This window comes from Schistocerca americana, chromosome 1, assembly GCF_021461395.2.
Source record: "Schistocerca americana isolate TAMUIC-IGC-003095 chromosome 1, iqSchAmer2.1, whole genome shotgun sequence".
NCBI lineage: Eukaryota > Metazoa > Arthropoda > Insecta > Orthoptera > Acrididae > Schistocerca > Schistocerca americana.
In genome coordinates this window covers 683366403-683390578 of record NC_060119.1, presented here as the reverse complement: position 1 = coordinate 683390578, position 24176 = coordinate 683366403, and the positions used below count along the sequence as shown (strand labels likewise).

Below are 24176 nucleotides of genomic sequence, written 5' to 3'. Positions count from 1 at the left end.
TTTTTTTTTTAAGAAGACCCCCTGTACATAGGATTCACTCTTAATCACTGCAGGTCACAGCTTACATCTATTTGAAGTGTGGAATTGACCTTTACTTTTAGTATATGACATGCCTACTTGCTTGAGGGGCTGCCTATATTTTTAGATTGCATTCTATACCACGAGTTTGCTGTCATAGGGGAAAAAAGTATTTTTAAATGTTTCTTAAAGAATTATTTTAACTGTGTACTTTGATTTTTTTTTAATCACAGAATGGCCTGATGATGGTACTTGATACCAAAATAGGTAGCCTATAGATGGTTGCTGTTCCAATTGTCAGTATGTCAGAAACAACTGTCTAAAAAATTAGTATTGCAGCAGCTGTAAATTTATTTATCTTATTTGAAATCTAGAACTCGTACAAATTTCTGCCAACAGGTCATATACATTTTAAAGGAAATAATTTTGTCCATTGTGATATTAATGCCAGAAAATTCCAGTGTGTGGCCCAGCTTCTCATGAATATCATCCATGATTAGAAATAAGATACCTTTAATGTACATTAAGGAAAATTAATGTATGTATAAATTCATCACTTAATCACAGTCTTGAAAAAAATTAGGCTTAATCAACAGTGTTGATGCCATGTGCGACACTATTGTAGATATTTCAAAAGACAAACATTGCAAGTCAGTCACTTCATTATGGGTAGAGGATTCCCTGCAATGTAATTAGAAGCAACAGTTTCCACTATCAAAATTCAAAAAGTGACAATGACAGTTACGGTGTAATATGATAAAAGATATTTACTTTCCAGTGTCCAGTGCTGGGAACATGGAAAAGCTTCAGCTATCGCACTTTCAGTATCAACAACTATGTCATTAGAGATCCTTGTTTAACACTGTCTGTGAAAGTAAAATTTATAGCATTTTCATATATGACAGAAGTTGTCACCCTTGACAATATTTTATATCAGTATACCTACAGTCATGAGTAATTGCAGAAAATTTCTTGTGAAATCAAACAGCGGAAAATCCAGGATGGAGTGTAACAATATTATGAGAAGGAAAGTAGATACTCACCATATAGCAGAGATGCTGAGTCGCAGATAGGCACGACAAAAAGGTTTTCACACTTACAGCATTCGGCCAATGGCCTTTGTCAACAATACACACACTCACACAAACGCAACTCTCACACGACTGCTGGTTTCAGTTGCAGTCATGTGTGTGTGTGTGTGTGTGTGTGTGTGTGTGTGTGTGTGTGTGTGTGTGTGTGTGTGTGTGTGTCTATTGTTGACAAAGGCAATTGGCTGAAAGCTTTTAAGTGTGAAAATCTTTTTGTTGTGCCTATCTGCGACTCAGCATCTCCACTATATGGTAAGTAGCAATTTCCTTGTGAAATAAAAACTAGTCAAATGATAAATTTATCAAGATTTCTGCAAGACAGGTAGGTTGTTACTAAAATCAGTAAAGGACAAAGTCACCTCTTATTCCAAATGTTGTCAGGAGAACTTTCTGTTTACTTATAAAATTTGGAACTATGTTTTTCTCCTAATGTTGTTCCATTTAGTTCGAGGTAGACAAATTCCTTTGCCTGTGTTTGATAAGATATGCGTATGAGGTCAGCTCTAAACATTGGATTTTTGGTGATTTACGAAATACACTTTTTATGGTTCGCTTTACATTTCTGTTAGTTAGGTTATTAGCCATCTGACATGAATTACTTTGTTTATTACTAGACAAAAAAGGTGTAGACCATGCACCAACTGACATCTGTATGCTTATTTGCAACAATGCAGCTATAGCTCCCAAAAGGATTGTAATATTTCACCAAAATAATTTATTTAATATTTGGAAACTGCTTAATTTGTTTAGTTACATATTTTTTTATACAGCACTTTGTGGCCAAAAGTCTTTGGACATCTGATTTTTTGCCCCACAGGCCAAGCACACGCTGGTAGGGGTGGTCGGTTGTATATGTGCAGAATGCATACAATAGGCAGTTAGCATACACTGGCTGGGCCTGCCAATGAGTGTGCTGACAACTGCCCTGGGGTGCCCTTCCTCTATTGGGCATTATTGGACTAGCAAATTATATGTGCCTCCCCAACCTTCCTGCCCCAGGTTACAGTACACATTCATCAGTGTCAGTGGACAGCAACATGATCTTAACCACAAAAGAAATAATCTTTTTCCATCTCGTGCTGTAGCAGACTTCTGTATCTTAGCTGTTTATGTAAGTCCTGTGCAGTAGCTGATTGGGATATGTGACATTCAGTTTTTCATTGTATTTTATTAGGTGCTCCATATCACTTTATTTTTTTGACCTTTCAGAAGAATGATTGGATTTATTGTTTTCCTGACTGGTCTACTTCAGAATTACACTGCTAACAGTGGTCCAGAACATGTCTATTCACATTGAGCCTGCATTTATATACCTTCAGAAGTGTAGCCTCTCATCACATGGAATGCTTTTACTGGGAAGTCCATAGACTTTTGACCATATTGTGTGTGTGTATATTATATAGTTTTGTGTTTATTCCAGATATGTTAGCAATTTTTTGAAACCATGCTTTAATTTTTATTGATTTTTCTTTAATGAACTGTTTCCTTATTTTCTCCTTGAATTAGAAGTATTATTTCTTCCTCTCTCAATCATTACTCCTACCTTTTGCCCACATGTCCTTCAAATCACATTTATTTCTCGCTGTTAGAAAATTTTGTGAGCAATAAAATGTTCATTTTGTAAAATTAGTTGTTGACTATCAGTATTCTGTTGATATGAAATAATTATTGTCCATGCATGTCTAGCTACTGCCAGAATATTATTTGCTATGTATTTATAATAATTTTTAAATCACTGGTGGCCCTTGTAAAATATATACAGTATATTTCCTGTTAGTCAAAATGTCCAGAAAGCAGAGGATATTTTGTGCAATTGTATTGGCAAAACACAATACATTGAGCATCAACACTCACACTGTAAAATGGCTTAAGATGAAAAAGCTGATATTCCCTCTTCTGGAGTTTTGTACGGCAGATTATATTATTTCATGCATTTCAGATATGGAGACTGTTGTTTCCAACTTTTGTTTTATATCTGTATCTAATTTTGCTTCTGTTTGTTAATCTGCAGTGTTCTGCCATATGTGAGACAAATCATATGTAGAGAACAGTAGGTTGTTGTTATTATTGCTAAATTGTTACTTGTGACTGTCATAAACCTGCAAATATCCTTAATAATACCCTTTTCGTATCTTCTACACAAGCTATTTTGTTACATATAGTGTCCTGACTGTGTGTGTGTGTGTGTGTGTGTGTGTGTGTGTGTGTTAGGTCAAGTCTACTTGATAGTAAGTGCTACTCAAGATAAAATTATTTCTTAGGTATTCTTCTTAAATGTATGTACTCAAAATGGCATTATGTGGTGTGTAGCACATTGGATACAAGAATCATTCCCTCTGTCCTACATACCAAATGTGGCTGCAACATGGTAGAACAGTTATTAATACTTCCATGTAAGTCGTCTCCTATCATAGAGATCCTTGAACATATTTGCAACACTCACACACTTGAGTAAATAAATTGGTGATGATTCATGGTACTTGTCTTGGAGTCAGTAGCAATTGCAGCCACCATCTGTAGTGTGTTGTGTTAGTGCACGCATGTCAACCCGAGTGCAAGTGTTAATTTTCATGCGTACACCAAGTTGGCACATTCTACTAGGGGCACTGTGTTTTGTTCTCGTTAGGTTCAGAGCTTTTATTTCTTGTTTCATTATATTTTGTAAGTTCGTTATTCTACTTTTTTGCCTTTAGTCTTGTATGGGTTCCTATGTACAGTGTCCTAGTAATGCAAGAAAACAACGAGATCACCAAGTGCAACTGATCTGTTCTCGCATTCTTAGTCTCACGTGCCCAGTATTTACTATTTGTCCTCACGAGCTCTGTATTTACTATTTGTCCTCACGAGCTCTGTATTTAGCATTCTGTGATCAAATAAAGTTATGTTGTTGTTATGAAGATATCGTGGTGTATCTGTTATTCGTGTAGCAGGCATAGTAGAATCTCAACGCTTGATTCTCGTACCCAGCAGCCAAATTGTGGACCCTAACATGATTGGCTGCCTACACGTACATAACACAAGTAAACAACATAATCAATGCCTGAACCCGACTCTGTCCAGACTATCTGTGGGGTTACTGCCATTCTGGCTTCACAGTTCGGCCTTGTGGTTTGCCCAGATGGAGGCAAAATTTTCCTATTTTTGTGTGACTACAGATGCTTCTAAATTGACATTGGTGGTGAGCCAATTGGAACAGCAGTACGCGGCAGGAGTTCAGGACTTCATCGTCGCACCACCTGAAGGGAATGCGTATGACCGCTTGAAGTCGGAACTCATCTTCAGTGTTTCTGCATCTCAAGAGGAACGCATCAAACAGGTACTGACCCAAGAGAATATTATGGAATGAACACTGCCACGGTATCTGGGCAGCATAGAAGCAGAATTGACATGGGTACTGTACCGGATCAGCTATTGCGTGTGACCTGGAGTAGTTGCTTGAGTCCCTCTAACAAGAAAATTATTGTGACACAGTCAGAGGTGCCGCTAGACACCATGGGAGAACTGGTCGGCAAAGTACTGGATGCCATATAGCCTGCACCCATGACTGTATCAACTGCGCAGTGTGTGAGTACAACTACTGAATTAGTGCACACTGAGTATGAGGTGTTAGCGGTGAAAGTTGATCAGCTGATGCTACAAATTGGCCAACTGGTAGTGTGTTGCAGTGTTGGTGGAGGTCACAGCTGGCAAAGGGATAGAAGGTGCTCTCTCTCCTGCACCAATGCCTGATGCACAGAAGGAGATCTGGTGGTCCCATCAGCATTTCGGGGAATGTGCACAATGCTGCACCAAGCCGTGTGTGTACCCAAACGCCAGCAGCAATCGTCCGTAGGTGCTTTGTCAGATTACCGTCCAATAGTATAGTGCCTATTCATCAGCAATCGACACATCGGCCATAAGTACGTGATAGACACCAGCTCAGATTTATGCATTTACCCACCCATGCTGCTACATTGGTGTTTCCCATGTTCAACATTCTGCATAGTGGCCGCAAATAACTAGCCTGCCCCCACGTATGGCCTGAACAGAATAGAACTGGACTTCGGCTTTTGCTGCGTGTCCCCATGGAATTTCACTGTGCAGACATGTGAGAGCCAATTATAGGTGCACATTTCCTGACATACTATAACATTTTGCCACTCATGGCCAATGCCCACTTTCTAGACCAGACCACCAGGCTGATGGCTGCAAGCTTCCCTCGCCACACACCCATCCAGTCCGCCTGGCTGACAACTACTGCAGACAACGAATATGCTGCACTGCTGAAAGACTTTCTGGCGTTACTGAAGCCACCAGGCATACCGAAGGATGTCCGACGCAGTACTGTCCATCACATAGCGTTCAACTAGTTGAAGGTAGCAAAAGCATAGTTTGATAACGGGATCAAAGAGGGCATTAAGTGTACATGTGATAGCCCATGGTCTTCACCCTGCACCTCATTCCTAAGAAGTGTGGTGCATGGTGACCTTGTGGAGATTACAGAGCTCTTAACACCTGCATGATTCCTGACAGATTCTCAGTACCTCTGCTCCATGAGTGCTACTATGCATTGAGCAGCGCTTATGTATGCATTGTACTAGATTGCACCAAGGCCTTCACACAGATTCCAGTGGTGGCAGATGAGGACATGCAAAGACAGCCATTATTATGCCATTTAGCTTATTTGAGAGCAAGGTCTTGACTTTCAGCTTCTGGAACGCGGCGTAGATGTGGAAGAAGTTTATCGATTCATTGCTGCTTGGACGAGATCTTAGTGTTCTCTGCATCACCAGAACAACTCTACCAGCATCTCATCCAGGTTTTCCAATGACTGAGTGAAAATGGAATCATACTGAACATTGCAAAGTGCATCTTTGGACAGCTGCAGATAGACTATGTAGGGCACCTCATTACTCCCTCAGATTTGCTACCATTGCCGGACAAGTTTGAGGCTATCCACCAGCTGCTCTGGTGAGCCATATACAAAGAATTGAGGTGCTATTTAGACATGCTGAGCTTTTATTGACGATACCTGCCACTGACAGCTACCCACGTGGGTCCGAAGTTTAAAGTCAACTTAACAATTACCTCGACAGGCGATATGATCGTGACATTTGATAAGTCTAAACAGTGCACAGTTGGCTGAATGCCGAATGCACAGTTAGCTGTAGTACTAGTAGTAGACTCGAGTCAGACGGCAATAGGCGGTGTACTTGAACAATGTGTTGACAAGAAGTGGCAGCTGCTAGCTTTATTTTCTAAAAATCTGATTGCCTTACAGAAGAAATGGAGTGCATACGACAGGGAGTTAGTGGCAATGTACAAAACCATCAAGTACTTCTGCCCTCATGTTGATGTTGAACTTCGAGCCTTCACAATGTTTACTGACCACAAGCCATTGACTTTCGCCTTCGGACAAAATAACCTTAGCTGCTCAGCGAAACAATACAATCAGAAGCTGTACATAGCCCATACACTGCTGACATCTCAGGTATGGACAGCAGCGTGCCAGACTGCCTCTCTCTTGTTGGAAGCACCTCTAGAATCGGTATACAGCACTCGCAGAAGCACAGATGTCGGATCAAGAGCTTACAAGACATGCGGTCATCATGACAACTACAACTGGTGGACATTCCTGGCACTGGCAAACAAGTGTATTTTGATGTGTCCACAGCCAGGCCACAACCATACCTGCCTCCAAACGTTTGTCAGCAAGCATTTGAATCCATGCACGACCTGAGCCACCCAGGTATGAGGTCTACGCTCTGTTTAGTTCTAGCTTGCTTCATGTGACAATGCATGTGACAATCATCAAGTTTAGCTGGTATATTTCATGTACCAGTAGGTAATTTCCTCAATATTACAGTGAGCTTTAAACAAGTCCACATTGAAATCGGATCGCCTCAAACAGCCAGTGCTACTTGCTACCACTGTCGACACATCCACTCGTTAGCCTGAAGCAATTCTGATAGACAACACCTCAGCCGAAACCTTGGCGCAGGCCGTCATAGGACACTGGATATCGTAGTTCGGCGACTCTCTCCATGTCACAACCGATAGAGGCTGGCAGTTTGAGTCAGAGTTGTTCGCAAAACTGGCAACACTTTGTGGCATGAGCCATCATTGAATGACTGGCTACCACCTCGTCAGCAAAGGAATGATAGAACCATGGCACCACACCCTAAAAGCAGCCCTGATGTGCTGTGCAGTGGGATGGACTGAGGCAAAGGCTTTGCCAATCGTTGTCCTCGGGCTTTGCAGCACCTACGAGATCAGACCTGGGTGGTTCCTCGGCAGAGTTAGTGCGTGGGGAAACACTGAGACTATCCTGAGGTTTCATAGAAGCCATCGCATGACAAAAGATAGACCCATCTATGCTCAGAGAGTACATTGAGGAGTTATGCTCCCCACAACCACCCAAACACAGTACCAGTCCGCTGTTCGCGCACAAGGACCTCACCTCATGCTCACATGTCATGCTACCTAGGGAAGGCATTAGACTGGTCCTCAAGCTGCTGAACACTGGTCAGCATCAGGTTGTCAGCAGGGGAGAGTGCACCATGGACATTCCCTTCAATGGAAAATGTACCACAGTTGCCGGAAACAGTTAAGCCGGCCTATGTGTTGCATGAGCCGCTATCCCCTGTGGACCAACTGCTAGCATGTCCTCCGCCACTTGGTCCAGTGCCCACCTGTGCCCCAGAAGTGACCCAGATAACTGCACTGCCTTCACCAGCAGCTTCTGTACCACACCGCACCTTGAGATCTGGCTGTCATGTGCACTTCCTGATGCACTTTCTAGGTGGCACTTGGCTCCTGCCAAGGGGGTTGTTGTAGCAACCATAGGCATCATCTAGTGTGTGTTGTGTTAGTGCCCAAGTGCCAGCCTCAGTGCAAGTGTCAATTTTTGTACCTGTGACCTCTGTCATGAGTGAATTACGAATACTTTTGATTCTACCAATATATTTTAGTCTGGCAGCTGTCTTCCCCACGGTTACGTTTATGAGGTCATCCAGTGTAATTCATTTCGGAAAGTCACATGACAGTTCTAACAGATTTCAGTGACCAACCAGTGATTTTTCCAGTCAAATAATCTTGGGCCCCTTCATTCCAGCAGTGTGATCCACATCTGTAAATCTGGATCAGCTGCAAACAGCCTCAAGGAGTTAAATTTGTGTCTGCCAGGTTACTTATATATAATCGTGAAGTATAATAATTAGAATAATTTACTGAGTTCTGTTTAGGGATAGTGTTCGATCCATTTGCGTATCCTTCCACCACCACCACCACCACCACCACCACCACCAACACAGAGTTACTTCTGTTGTTCAGAAAAGGTGAAAAGTTCTTATTATTCAGCAAAGCGTAGTGGTAATCTTGCCATGGTAGCAGCACCCTTATGTTGCCCAAAAAGCAGAGAGGGGCAGGTAATACTGGTATTTGCTTTGGTAGTTTTATGAGAGGTCTGGTGTCGCATACAGCGCCTCTGTCACCACGTTTACGTGGCACAGTTTGCCAAAGATGAAAATCTAATTTCAAAATCCAAATGCGATGTTTCCATGTGTTTAAGTGTTAGGCTTCTATCTCTTTTGCTAATCTGATCAAATACCGGTTTTCAAGTGTTCACTTGTCTAACACAAATAGATTATGCAAATTTATTGTTAAAATTTAGTCATCTCTGTTAAATGAGATTGTCAGCACCTTTGTAGGTTTTATATATACATATGTAGGTATGTATATATAAAAAATAGATGGCATTCTTCAAGAAGAGATGTCTAAAAATTTTATCCATATGACATTTTTTTTTGCTTCTGCCAGATCACATGCACTGTGGAGAATAGTTGTGAAGGTGTCATGGTTTGACATTATTGTAATCAAACATTTTGGGCACTTGTAATGGCTAGACATGTACCAAAGCGTGAAGACATTTCGAGTAACCAACAAAAAGAATTTGCTTGATACTGTAGACTCTGGAGTCAACACAGAGTTGTCCTGAATAGTGGTGTAGCTTAAGAGATGTAAGACATATACCTGACCTGTAAGAGGTTGTGAGTTGGAGACACAGCAGGTGTGATGAAATTCTTAAATCTTTATCAAAATGACTCTATTCATTATTTATTTATTTACATTGTTTGGATGCAGAGAGGATCACATAAAGCAAATTATGAGCTGTGGCTGTTATTTTTCCTGCTCTTCGAGAATTGTTATTTTTCTTGCTCTTCCAGAATTGTTTCATCTCGCTATGCTTAGCTTGACATTCACCGGACCCCTCTTTCTTCTAGATACCTTGGGTTTGTCTTCTGATGAAATTTCCCATCTGTAGACCTTATGTTTGAAGACATTTTGATCTTTGATGTCTGTCAGTGGGATTTAGGCCTTTTTTAGGTCAGTTTGGAACTGTTCTATCCAGACTGTTGCCGTTTTCAGTTTCTGTAAGTACATCAAAATTTTCTTTGTTAGTTGGTTGTCATCTAGATTCATAATGTGTCCATAGAATTTCAGTCGTTGTTTGTAGAAATCAGTTTCGATGTTGAATATTTTTCTGTGACTGTGAGTGAGTGTAGACGGTATCCTTTGTCTGTGAATTTTGGGACAAGGATTTTTTGGATGATTTTTCTTTCAGCCTTTTTGATATTTTCTAGGTCTCCTTTGTAATTAAGGTTTAGAGTCTTGCTGGTGTAGAGCGTTTCACGTTTGATAACAGTCGTGTAGTGTCAAACTTTTGTGTTGATGATTATGCATTTTTTATTGTAGATGCTGGCACCTTTCCCATACCTGCATTTTGAGTTTCCGTGTTTTCTGTGCTAAACTTTCTGTATCTGTAGGCTCAGTAATTTCTCCTACGTACTTGAAGTGGTTAACCTTTTTTACTGTGCTGTATTTTGTGATTAGATGTGTTTTGTAAGCATCAATTCTGTTTTAGAAAAATTTGCAGTCCAACTTTCTCAGGATCTTCTTTGAGGACTTCAATCAGATGGATTGCTGTTTGTTAATCACCAGAAAAGATCGCAAGGTCATCAGCAAAGGCTAGGCATTTGACATCAATGTTATCCTTTTCTTTTCCTAGCCTGATGGGTCTCCAGATCTTTGGATTTTTCAGTTCTTGTTCCCATTCTTTGATGACTTTGTCTAAAAAGATGTTGAAAAGTAGTGGGGAGAAGCCATCACCCTGCTGGATGCCAGTCTTGATGGGAGAAGGTACTGAGATTTCTCCATTGAATTTGACTTTGGAAGTTGTCTCTCTTAGGGTGTGTAGGATGAGGCATTGTGCTTTTGGATCCAGATTGTTTTCTTTGAGTATATTAAACAGAAATTGTCAGCCAATGGAGTTGTAAGCTTTCTTGAAGTAGACAAATGTGCAGATGATTGGGAGATTTCATGTAGCTCGAATTTTCAGTATAGGCTTCAGGTTGAAAATTCGTTCAGTGTATGATCTGTGTGGTCTGAACTCCGCTTGGTATTCATGTATTAGGTGTTCGGATTGTAAGAGGCAAGGTAAGAAACAGAAAGGAGAGTGAGTCCTCTGTAGTTACTCATGTCAGATTTGTCTCCTTTTTTGTGAAGTGGGTGGATGAGTGCAAGTTTCCAATTGTCTGGGAGGGTTCCACTTTGCCATATGTCCTGAATGATCTGTATGATTTCCTGTAATGATCAGGTTCCAAGATTTTTCAGTAATTCTGTGGTGATTCCATCTTCTCCTGATGTCTTTCCATTCTTCAGTTTTGCGATGTGATGTTGGATTTCTTCTTGTGTCAGCAGATCGGTGTTGGGTTTCGTGTGACTTGGGGATTTGTATGAGAATTGTTTGGACGGTTCCGGGCAATTAAGCATGTCAGAAAAGTAGTGTGCCAGTTCTTTGCAGTTTTCTTGGTAGATGAGTGCGAGTTTCCCATCTTTTCTCGTGAAGGTCAAATTTTGTGGTGAGTAAAATTTAATTCTGTTAGTGAAAGCGCTACAGAAATGTCTGCTGTTGTAATTTTTGAAGCTGCCCTCAATAGATTTGAGCAGTTTGGTGATGTAGTTGCGTTTGGTTTTTGTGATGGTTCTGTTTGCCTCTTTACGAATATCGAGGAAGTGTTTCAGGGTTTCTGGCCATTTGTTGCTGTTGTATTTTTGAAAGGCAATTCGGTGATTGATGATGACTTTCTTAAATGGGATTAATTCTTTGGCTTTTCTGATTATTTTGCTACAGAAGTCAGTCCAGTTGTTGGTTGGTTCTTTTTCCCATTCTTCTGGGATCCTTGTTTCTTGAATTCTAGATGTGTCAAACTTTTGGATATGTGATTTTTTTTTTATGTTGTACTCTCGGAGAGAATTTTACTTTAACTCAGTTGAGGTAGTGGTCCAAGCTGATGTTTGCATATCTTTGGGCTTGTCATAGATGATTCTGTAGTGGGTGTAGGAGATGGCAATGTGGTCGACCTGATATTCACCAAGATGTTGGATGGGGGATCGCAATGTTTTCTGTTTTTGTGGCAGTTTTCTGAAGTAGGTGGGCATAACTTTGAGGTTGCATTGTTGGAATGTCAATCAGATGTGTGCCATTAGTGTTAGTGTTTTGGTGTGCAGAATTTTTGCCGATAATTTTTCGATAAGCTTTTTCTTTCCCGAGATGAGTGTTGAAGTCTCCCATTAGGATTTGCATGTTGTGTTGTTGAATTTGGCCATAGTTTTTTCAAGCTTGTTCCAAAATTTTTCAACAGTTTTGGGATTTTTCTTGTTTTCGATATTAGTGGGCGCATACACATTGATGAGTGTATATATTTTATTGGCATCTGAATGCTCATGGTCATGAGTCGATTGTTGTTGGCTGTGATTTCTTTAACAGCATTGATGATGGGTTTGTGTACAAGAAAGGCCTTTCCAAAGATTGGTGCACCTTTCGCGACCTTCTGTTGTGTTTTGCTCTTGAAGGTGCGGTAATTCCTGTAGTCCGCAGTTTCATTGTCAGTCAGTCGTGTTTCTTGAAGAGCAAGTATAAGAATTTTTTGTCGGTCAATTTCTTGAGTGAAATTATGTAATTTTTCTGTCCGGATCAGTGTATGTTTAGTGTTCCAATGAAAGCTTTCTGCTTGTATGGAAGTTTATCTGATTTTATCTGCTGTGCTTGGCTGACTCTCTTGACTCTGAAAGTCCAGTTGCTGTCTGTCGACGGGTGGATTGTGTACCATCTTGGTAAAGTTGAATTTGCTTGCACAGTTCATTATTGCTTGTGTTTTACTGTCCTGTCCTGGTCAATACGAGGACCGGATAGGACCAAAGATTGTTGAGGCCTTCTGGAACAACCAAGCTCACTGAGCTAATAGACGCTGACCAGTCATTCTTTAATTAATTGTATTTATTTTATTCCTAAACCTTTGCTGCATCATTTACTCATCTTATTAACTTCTTTATTTCCTTTATTTGCCCACCACCATACAGTGTTTGGAAAATTGGAACCCACCCTTCCCCTTTTGAGTTATCGAATGTCTTGCATCCAGTAAATGATGGCGGTGAGAGCATTTGCCAGTAAAAGAAAATATGTACAATAATTTCCAAATTAGCCTGCTGTTAAGGCTAATATGGTTGTTGCTGGTTAGTTTTGTTAATTTGGAAAATATTTCAGCATTTGTATATCTTGTTGCATTAAAGATAGATACAATACCATTCTTCACAAATAAAGAAGACTACTTCACGGTCCATTTTTGAGTGATATTCCATTGTTTTGGTGTTTGTTGTATGTGAAAAGTGAACACTTAATTATCAACCCATGTCACTGCCTGCATGCACAATAATTAAACACTGACTAGCATTTTCGTTCAATAATATTTCTTGCACAGTGTTAAGTTTTGCCAAAATTCGTTTACACTGTAACATGTGCAAATCAATTGTGAATGTATGTGAATCAATGTTTCATATAGGTAAATCGAGGCCGCTTTGAATCGGATGGTTCATATTGCCTTTTTGCAACTGTGTCTTGTCACACATTTATTGTAGCACCTTTGAAAACTTCATCCCATGGGCAGAACAGTCTTTTTTAAGAGATTTGTTGCTAGACTTTAAGTTCATTTGTGTGCGAGATAAGCTGTGCAGTTTTCACAAAGTCGGCATTTCTTTATATTGTGTGTAGAAATTGCTGCTTGATAATACATTTATCCATATCGTTTGTGCAAGCATCTGATTTCTCCTCCTTCGGTGTAGAAACTTCGGCATCATGTTCTTCTTTCTGTAATTTGCAAAGCATCCTGTTGCTGAACTTAAACATGTTGGCTGCTTGTTCAATTGCTGTCTTCTACAGGCATGATAAATCCCCTCTCTGTCTTGTTGTCAGAAAATTTGATTGCGTTAACCAGAAGCCATTGGACCAGCCAGTGAAGTCATTTTCTGCACTCACATTCCATGCTTGCACTGCAATGTAACAACGGGTGCCACTTTAATCAGAGTGTGGCTGTACCTAGTCACATGAGCACATTAGTTCTACTACTGCTGCATTACCAGCTTGCCTTGTTGGGTATTACTGAACACTGATGTTTTTATTTGCATTGTGTTCGTATATATTGTGCACTTGGGCGGACGGGTGCAAAACAAAAAATAGAAAAGAAAAGAAAAATTGAGAAGCAGCAAGGATTGCAAAAGAAAAACAATTAATCTTTCAGGAAATGCTAATTCCCTCTAAAGTGCCATGGCAGTGGGAAAAATGGAAGGATTTGAGGTATGAATTGTTGTAACATCCACTCTGATGACCAAACTATTATCTCATCTTCCACAGATGCCTGGAAAAAATATTTAACTTAATGAAGAGATCATGACAGGTGTAAATGATAATTTTGAAGACATTCTAGAACCACACTTTGTGGGCAGAATCTACTTCAAGGAAATACACTGAACAAAGTTCATTAAATTAAAAATTGACTCCGTATTTCTAAATGTATTTTTGACCTCATAAACATGGTTACTTACTTCCAGGCCTAGAAATTTTCTTGTTACTTACATACATAGGTACATCATACAGTGATGTACGGAAAGACAGATTGCCACTTATAGTAAAGAGGACACGTTAGGTTGTTGTCAGGCACAATTAAAAGAGCTTTCGGATGCAGCTTTCATTAATAAAATACATTATATAAAACCTAGCTTACTTTTTTACTGCCCTCTCTACAGAGTTGTCAGCCATTGTTATTTACTACATGATAATGCTCTGTTCTTTCTTCATCTGATTATGTGTGCTTTTATATATCTGACTGTTCATCTCTGATAACTGCTGGTAAACAACAGCCAAGTCTCTTATTGTTGAAATTTGTGTTTCAATGCCGTAAATTTAACAGCATTGATTTTCAAACTCTCTTATTTGTTGCCTATTGTACACCACTGTTGAGAACCTATATGTTACTTAATTGCATGCCAGTAATCTGTTGTTCCTGAATGAAAAAATCGTAATTTATAATTAAGTTTGGTAATGTGCGGGTTAAAGTAATGTACATTAGCGTTAGTAAGAAGTGAAATACTCAGAAGCAGTAGCCTACAACACACCACAATAAGGAGACATTTAGAACAGCTGAACCATAATAAGTGATTTATATAGCAGAGAGATGGTACCCATGTACGCCCAACAGCGCCCTCTTTTGGGTGACCGGACAGGTCAGTCGTAGGCAACATTCAGTCTGTGTAGAGCCATCATACGAAGTACCACAGGTAACCAAGTGCCACTATGCCTCGCCAACGTCACAGGGTGGAATATCAGAATGTGAATTCGTTCGGGAGAGCCTGAACGGCTGGTCTTCAGGAGGTGGGTCTGTCGTTTCGTTCGGCTCATACAGGGCACACTGCTTCAAAGGTGAGGTGTATGTGGGACCAGTGGAGAGAAGAGATCTGGAAACATTTCTGGCATGGCTAAGTTTGTGAACTGTAAAGTATACTGTGCAAGGCAAAATGGTGCTATACAGGGCATGTGTGGTGCATCATGAGCCGTAGAGACAGGGGTGAATGATGGCTGTGGATATGTTTACAAACAAATAGATGTGAATATGTTATGAACCAAGGGGCTACGAACAGTGTCTCCTTTAATTACTATTCGGTGAATGTTGCTGCGCACAGCCCTCTGCAGTAGGTGCATGGTTCATGCACCCATGTTGACTGCTTTTCATCAGTGACAAAGGCTGGAATTGGCATGCCAGTACCGCACCGCAACTGGATGTTCAGTGATTGGTGACAGGTGGGCTTTACAGATGAATCCTGTTATGCACTCCATCAGACAGATGGCCATTTGCTTGTATGGCATGAAATGTCTGAAAGCAAAGGTTCAGACCAGAGAAGGGAGAATGGTGGTCTGTGAAATGTTTCCATGGCACTCCCTGAGTGATTTCATCATTCTGGAAGGCACAATGGATCAACACAAGTATACATATATCTTCGGTGACCATGTCCAGCCCTAAAGCGCTTTCTTTCTCCTTGGCACAATAGGTTTCTTTCTCTTTGGCACAATAGCGCCTACCAGCAGAACAGTGCATTGTGTCACACAGCTTGCAGTATATGTGAGTATGATTCATGGAGCACCAGATTGAGTTTACTGTACTCCCCTAACCAGCAAACTCCATGGATTTCAACCCAGTTGAGAATCTGTGGGACCATCTTGTTCTGGCTCAACATGGCTCTACATCCCCGTCGATAACTTATCGAATCTCATTAACTTACTTCCTGCATGTCCCGCAGTGGTCCGTGCTGAAAAAACTGGTTATTCAGGCTTTTGACAGGTGATCACATTAAAGGGACTGGGCAGTGTAGTTTGTTGTGGACCAAAAAACGTTACAGTGTATAAACTGCACCTTTCCTTGTAGTCGACTTAGGAAGAGATATGTATTTAGCATTATACAGTGCAAAATCTTATTTTGACTGTCTCCATAATTGTAGGTATGCATTACAAACAGATGATCATCTTGTTCTGGGCTCTTCTTCTCAGCATTAACTCGAAAGTGGTATTGTAAAGATTGCTTACAGATCTTTTGCAGCAAATATTGATATTTGTCTTTTACTTGCACCATAATTAGAATATCTGGCAATGAAAAGATTTTTCATTTTTTTTTCTCCCTCTTTCTTTCCACACAATAAAAATTGTTTGTTTTACGTATTATTGTATTCGTACCTAACAATGTTCCTGCTTCAGCTGGATGCATAGTATGATACTACCTGGAAATTATCAAACGTCCTTTTAGTCGTTGATGTGCGAAGAAATAATAATCTTGTGTTACAATAGCCATTCCAGCACTCAGATTTTATTTGTATATGGATTAGCAATATTACAAATAATCTTCACAAAACTCTTCTTTCAATGCAGCCTACATTTGTCTACATCCATATCTGTTTGGTTCATTATGGAGAATATTATAACTACTCTCCATGACAAAAAATAATTATGGTACACCATGAAGGAATTATTTGAGTGGGATGGAAATCATTAGATGTAATGTGTATGTACAGACAAACCAATGACTACAGTTTAAGAAAAAAATGGGTAATTTATCAAAAGAGATAACTTCACAAACTGAGCAAGTCAATAATGTGTTGGTCCACCTGTGAGTCTAATGCAAGCAGTTATTCAACTCTTCTGTACACAGTTTAATTATTTATGCTTTAGTCTTCATATGCTAGCTGCCTTTTTGTAGTGACAATAATTTATATCTACAGTCCACTGCTTTCTAGTGTTGTGTGCTGAAGATGACAATTTGCGGTCACCAGTATTTGCTCTGTTAAAGATTAGCCCCTTATTTATAATTCTATAACATAGTAGACCCTCATATTGTATGAAGTCAGTAGTCTTTTATGTTTATGAATATTATGCTTGTAAGCACTGGTCAAAATAAGAAGTGATATTTTCAGATTGATTGGCTGTGTGTTTTGATGGAGTTAACACTGATAGTAAAAAGTATTTAGGACAAGGAGTGGCAGATGTTACACACATTTAAAAATATCTGAATACGTTATGAACTATGGACCGGACCATACTTCTTCATGAACTGGTGTCTTTGTGAACTTTTTGAAGTGTTAACTACAGTTTCTTGATATGTATTCTTTTTGCTTTTATAGGAGCATACAATAGAAAGCTATGTCCAGTTTTCACAGGACTAGTAAACAGTGCAATTTTTGTTACTGACTTCAGTTGTTACTGGGTTGATCTTTGTCTATCAGACTCAACATTTACTCTGGTTTCACCCATTACCCAAGGATGTTACTAATTGAGTCATCTAACTTTGTTGTCAGATGAATTAAAAATCCAGAAATCCTCATCATTGTCAATAAATTACAAGATTAACAAATTTTATGTGATCAAGATGTCAGACATTAATATAAAATAGAGAGAAAGCTCTGCTAGTGCATTCCATGAGGCTTTTGTGTAAAAATTCACTTACATTAGATTGGACGTGGAAATGCAGATGTACTTGTTATTGTTCCCGAATCTATCTTCCAGAAAGAATAGCATTTTATAGTAATTCATTAAAGGAAGCAGTGACACAATGTTATAGAGTCAGTGTAATGAATAATACTGGACAGTATTTGTCCGTAACAGAAATTGAGAAATGTGAAGTTTTAGTTGTACTCAAAGGAGTTTGTTACTTTAGAAGAGATTTTCATCTTACATCTTCCATTGTAATGCCTGGTCTCTTTAAGTATGTGGCTGATGATAATGCTTGTTTTGTACCTGGCTTGTCTACTGTTTTTGCCTTACAGATGTCTTTAGATATATTTTCTTTCATTCAGTTGTGTAGATACAGAAATCTGTTTGTACTTAACTGCAAATATGGGAGGACCAATAATTATGACCTCAGACCTTTGTTCGTAACTTACACTGCATTTGACTTCCTGTTACAAGCACTTCACACCAATTTCAGTGGCTGTTCAATACCATAGATTATATTATCTATTTATTTATAGCACTCATTGTGTTTTGTTACAAGTTAAAAAGTTTTATTCGGCAAATTCTGCTGTATATATTTTAGAGGGCCACCATGTAGTGAAACAGTTCTTCATTGTTCCTGTAGGCTATTAGTTTCAGGCATAAATGGCAGAAGGCAGAGGAGCAAAATATGAAATTTTTCAACAAGATTCTCTTATATTCTAAAATCAATTTTTTCCTACAGCCACCTTTCTTACATTAAGAGGACTCTACATCTCATCGAAGATGCAAAACAATTATTTGCTTTGTGTTAAATGTGTTTATGTGTTATGCTCCATTAAATGAAAGATGGAAAATGAATATGATGATACAGAAAAAAATGGAAAATATACAATGGAAGTTTAACTGCTTCAGTTTGTGATTAACTCATACTAAACTGAAAGTGAGAACTAATGGAATATGGAAGAAGATGTGAAGCCAAAGGATTTGTCTGATGTTTATTTTCAAATAAGTATTTGGTGCACCCAGATAATCATCTTTAGTTAGGTACCACTGAGCACAATGCAGTGGTCGTTTTGATACAATACCCAGACATAATTATGTCAATGGGTTTCGCGTAGGAGATAGGTATTTTCGCGTTTGTTCTGTATAGCTACGTCATGGTCTACAAAAAAATTCCAGCAAGCAGGTGAGACTTCATCAGTCAGATAATTTTTACAGTACCCCCATTAACATAATGTGTAAACAAAAGAGAAAGAAAAAAATCAGTACAGAATTAAAATCAAAGGTAAATTCAACACATGCCTGCATTTCCTGCTATAAAATTATTTGTGAAATTTATTTATGGCTAATAATATGAGGGTGAACAAATAAAATTATTCTTATTATTATTGTTGTTGTAGTTGTTGTGTTTTTGAAAGTTTATGGAGGGAGACTGTCACAGTCTCACGAAATTGTTTAGATATGGAGATGCATTGTGTGTGTTGAAAGAGCCTTTTATCAGAATATGAGTTAATTTCATTTTTTTAATGTAGAGGCTTAATTACAGATTAAAGTAACTTGTGGCTGTACGGGATTGTATATGAAGAAATAATAAGTACGTTTCGTGTATGTAGGCTATGTGGTGCTATCAAAATTGCATAGTAGTGTGAAGCTGGGGTAGAGCTACAAGTGCAGAATTAGTTTTGATGTGTAACAATAATTGAATGACATTAACAAATTGTGTACTTTGAGGTTAGTGCATCACACTAATTAAATGTTGTTACAGATAATAGCTATAGGTAATTATTGAAATGAAGAGAACTTTGTTATCCTATTAAACTGTGTTTTACATGATGTTTTATCATTTCAACAGGTTTAAAATTAAATATCACCCTGAAGATTCAGTGAAAAGAAAAGAAGAACAGATGAATGCTCTGAAGGTATGTTATAAGTTTTCTCAATTGTGAGCACTTTTCTTTTTGTTATTGTGTAGACTGTTACAGTAGATTCACTTTCACCCTATAAGCTTTGCTTCTGCCTGTAAGAAGGTCATATATATAAATATATTAAAAACAAAGATTCCATGACTTACCAAACGGGAAAGCGCTGTTAGATAGACACAATTAAAAAAACACAAACACACACACAAAATTTCAAGCCTTCACAACCAACAGTTGCTTCGTCAGGAAAGAGGGAAGGAGAGGGAAAGACGAAAGGATGTGGGTTTTAAGGGAGAGGGTAAGGAGTCATCCCAATCCCGGGATGTGTCTGGATGTGTGTGGATGGATATGTGTGTGTGTGTGTCTGTGCGCGCGAGTGTATACCTGTGCTTTTTTCCCACTAAGGTAAGTCTTTCCGCTCCCTTAAAACCCACATCCTTTTGTATTTCCCTCTCCTTCCCTCATTCCTGACGAAGCAACCGTTGGTTGCGAAAGTGTGAAACTTTGTGTGTGTGTGTGTGTGTGTGTGTGTGTGTGTGTGTGTGTGTGTGTGTTTTGTTGTGTCTACCTACCAGCACTTTCCCGTTTGGTAAGTCATGGAATCTTTGTTTTTAATATATTTTTCCCGTGTGGAATGTTTCTTAAAATAGAGGGAAACATTCCACGTGGGAAAAATTTATCAAAAAACGAAGATGATGTGACTTACCAAACGAAAGCGCTGGCAGGTCGAAAGACACACGAACATACACACAAAATTCAAGCTTTCGCAACAAACTGTTGCCTCATCAGGAAAGAGGGAAGGAGAGGGAAAGACGAAAGGATGTGGGTTTTAAGGGAGAGGGTAAGGAGTCATTCCAATCCCAGGAGCGGAAAGACTTACCTTAGGGGGAAAAAGGACGGGTATACACTCGCGCACACACACGTCTGCTTGTGTCTGTATATGTGTGAATGGATATGTGTGTGTGTGCGCGAGTGTATACCCGTCCTTTTTCCCCCTAAGGTAAGTCTTTCCGCTCCCGGGATTGGAATGACTCCTTACCCTCTCGTCTTTCCCTCTCCTTCCCTCTTTCCTGATGAGGCAACAGTTTGTTGCGAAAGCTTGAATTTTGTGTGTATGTTTGTGTTTGTTTGTGTGTCTATCGAGGTGCCAGCGCTTTCGTTTGGTAAGTCACATCATATATATATATATATATATATGGTGAGTCACCTAACATTACCGCTGGATATATTTCGCAAACCACATCAAATACTGACGAATCGATTCCACAGACCGAACGTGAGGAGAGGGGCTAGTGTAATTGGTTAATACAAACCATAAAAAAATGCACGGAAGTATGTTTTTTAACACAAACCTAAGTTTTTTTAAATGGAACCCCGTTAGTTTTGTTAGCACATCTGAACATATAAACAAATACGTAATCAGTGCCATTTGTTGCATTGTAAAATGTTAATTACATCCGGAGATATTGTAACCTAAAGTTGACGCTTGAGTACCACTGCTCCGCTGTTCGATCGTGTGTATCAGAGAGCACCGAATTACGTAGGGATCCAAAGGGAACGGTGATGGACCTTAAGTACAGAAGAGACTGGAACAGCACATTACGTCCACATGCTAACACCTTTTTATTGGTCTTTTTCAGTGACGCACATGTACATTGCCATGAGGGGTGAGGTACATGTACACACATGGTTTCCGTTTTCAATTATGGAGTGGAATAGAGTGTGTCCCGACATGTCAGGCCAATAGATGTTCAATGTGGTGGCCATCATTTGCTGCACACAATTGAAATCTCTGGCGTAATGAATGTCGTACACGCCGCAGTACATCTGGTGTAATGTCGCCGCAGGCTGCCACAATACGTTATTTCATATCCTCTGGGGTTGTAGGCACATCACGGTACACATTCTCCTTTAACGTACCCCACAGAAAGAAGTCCAGAGGTCTAAGATAAGGAGAACGGGCTGGCCAATTTATGCGTCCTCCACATCCTATGAAACGCCCGTCGAACATCTTGTCAAGGGTCAGCCTGGTGTTAATTGCGGAATGTGCAGGTGCACCATCATGCTGATACCACATACGTCGACGCGTTTCCAGTGGGACATTTTCGAGCAACGTTGGCAGATCATTCTGTAGAAACGCGATGTATGTTGCAGCTGTTTGGGCCCCTGCAATGAAGTGAGGACTAATGAGGTGGTCGCCAATGATTCCGCACCATACATTTACAGTCTACGGTCGCTGTCGCTCTACCTATCTGAGCCAGCGAGGATTGTCCACGGACCAGTAATGCATGTTCCGTAGATTCACTGCCCCGTGGTTTGTGAAACCTGCTTCATCAGTAAACAGGTAGAACTGCAACGCATTGTCTGTTAATGCCCATTGACAGAATTGCACTCGATGATTAAAGTCATCACCATGTAATTGCTGATGTAGCGACACATGAAACAGGTGAAAGCGGTGACGATGCAGTATGCGCATAACACTACTTTGACTCAGTCCACCGGCTCTCGCAATGTCCCTTGTACTCGTGTGGGTTCATGGCAACTGCACCCGCTTCTCCTGTGACGGGCCTGTTACAGACCCGTTTGCGTGCTACGATCATACCTGTTGCATACAGTTGGCGGAAGATGTTTTTCCGGAAGATGTTTTTCAATGTGCGGCACGATGGATGCTCTCTGTCCGGGTACCGTTGTGCATACACCCTGCAGGCTTCAGCTGCATTTCGTCGACACTCGCCATAGATGAGTATCAACTCCGCCTTTTCAGAGTTCGAATACACCATGGTCACAGTTCCTACAACACTACACTATCACAGACGTCTGGTAACACGGTGTACTACAGTTGGTCTGCGTGCGGAGATGAATGCAGAATAACAATAGCAGCAAGTGCTACATGCGGACACTGCGACAGCTAGACCAAACCACAACAGTGTACTACAGCCACACTCGTAAACACGGTCGTCATCGTAAACATGTCCCTGCAGATGCTGCTTGCCGACCGTGGCCCGTGTTTGTTACAACACGCAACTGAACGTCAGAGGTTTCAAGCGTCAATTTTAGGTTACAATATCTCCGGATGTAATTAACATTTTACAATGCAACAAACAGCACTGATTACGTATTTGTTTATACGTTCAGATGTGCTAACGAAAATGACGTGGTTCGATTTAAAAAAACGTAGGTTTGTGTTAAAAAAGCATACTTCCGTGCATTTTTGTATTGTTTGTATTAACCAATTACACTAGCCCCTCTCCTCACGTTCGGTCTGTGGAATCGGTTCGTCAGTATTTGATGTGGTTTACGAAATATATCCAGCGGTAACGTTAGGTGACTCACCCTGTATATACTTATTTTACAGTGCATCATTGTAAGGAGTGTCAACTGGTCATGGGTATCAGTTATCATCTGAATTTTGTTTGCTCTCATCATCATCATCTTGCTATTGTATGCATCTCGTATGTTTCTAGTAATTGCAATGAATTTTTCTTCCTTATAATTGTCTTGTTTGTGTATTTCATTGCCATATCACGAAGGGCACTTCAAAAAGAGGAAGAAACATGAGGTCTTGGACTACTTTTCTATCCATTGAGGAGGATGTTACTTTTGTGTTGTGTTTAAACAGGTCATGGCCGATAGTATGTGATTTGTACAAAAGAATTATCTTTGTGTGTTTCCAGAATCGTGTAAATGTGTTTTTGGAATTCCTCGACAATGGTCGCCTGGACAAAGTTTCAGTGGATGCTGATCAATCGGAACAATTAATTCGTCTTTTGGATGCAGTTGTCATACGTCTAGAAGGAGGTACAGACTTTGATCTTCAGGTATTAGATGAGCCAAAAACAACATCAACCTCTGCACAAAGTACTTCATCCAACCAGCAAGGAAAATCCAGTAGCTCAGCTCCACAGAATGTGGATAAACCACCTGATCCAGAAGCTCCCACAGACTCTGTCAAACAGGAAGAAGAGGAGGAATCCAAACCTTTCATTCTTGGTGAAGAGTAAGTTTCAGTATTTTTTTCCAGTCATTTCTAATTTTGTGTGTGTGTGTGTGTGTGTGTGTGTGTGTGTGTGTGTGTGTGTGTGTGTGTGTGTGTGAGAGAGAGAGAGAGAGAGAGAGAGAGAGAGAGAGAGAGATTGGATTGGGGGGGGGGGGGGATTGTTTAATTGTTTCCCTACAGAAATGAGGATTTAATAGTGTTAAGTAGATGCTCATTGTCGTCGTCATTGTGCATGATTTATATTCATTTTTATTTTATTTTAAGGCAAAACTGTTCAGAAAGATTTAATTATCCTGTACATTTCAGGGAAGAAAAGAAGAAAGAACGCGAGAAACCTGTCGAACAAGAGGTAAAGAAAGATCCTTCACAGCCACTGAAATTGACAATCAGTTCTGAGCAAGTTGAGCTGCAGAAGAAAGCTAAAGAATTTTTAAAACAAAGATCCTTTGAAGAGGAAAGCAATTCATTAGGTTGGTTTTATTTACTCTCTCTCTCTCTCTCTCTCTCTCTCTCTCTCTCTCTCTCTCTCTTTCTCTTTCTGTGGTTTCCTGTTTTAGTGCCACATGCCTCATGTTGGAATTAAACAAAAAACACCTTTCAACATTAAGATACAAGCCAGAGCAAGACATACTCAAAACTTAATATTGTTGTTCAAACTCATATGAACAGGAAAGCTTTGATCAAAAAGTGTTTAATGGGCATGGTTTAGACACACAAAAGAATATGTGGATGCTCAAATGATTGAGATGAAAGACACTGATGTGTAAAAATGACAGAAAGAGCAAGTGTATATGGGTGTGTCTGAA

General features: G+C 39.8%; 1 protein-coding gene across 9 annotated transcripts in view; it reads left to right on the top strand.

Moving 5' to 3' along the window:
* LOC124609023 (serrate RNA effector molecule homolog) overlaps positions 1-24176 on the top strand; it is a 199970-nt gene that overhangs the window by 91062 nt on the left and 84732 nt on the right. For 8 of the 9 annotated variants that reach the window (XM_047140040.1, XM_047140038.1, XM_047140042.1 and 5 more), the window contains 3 exons: positions 19307-19373; positions 23048-23370; positions 23677-23840. In XM_047140040.1, the coding sequence (XP_046995996.1) occupies positions 19307-19373; positions 23048-23370; positions 23677-23840 (554 nt within the window). Of the gene's footprint in view, positions 1-17685; positions 18641-19306; positions 19374-23047; positions 23371-23676; positions 23841-24176 lie in introns of those variants that run through there. The other variant, XM_047140044.1, reaches the window with a different exon arrangement.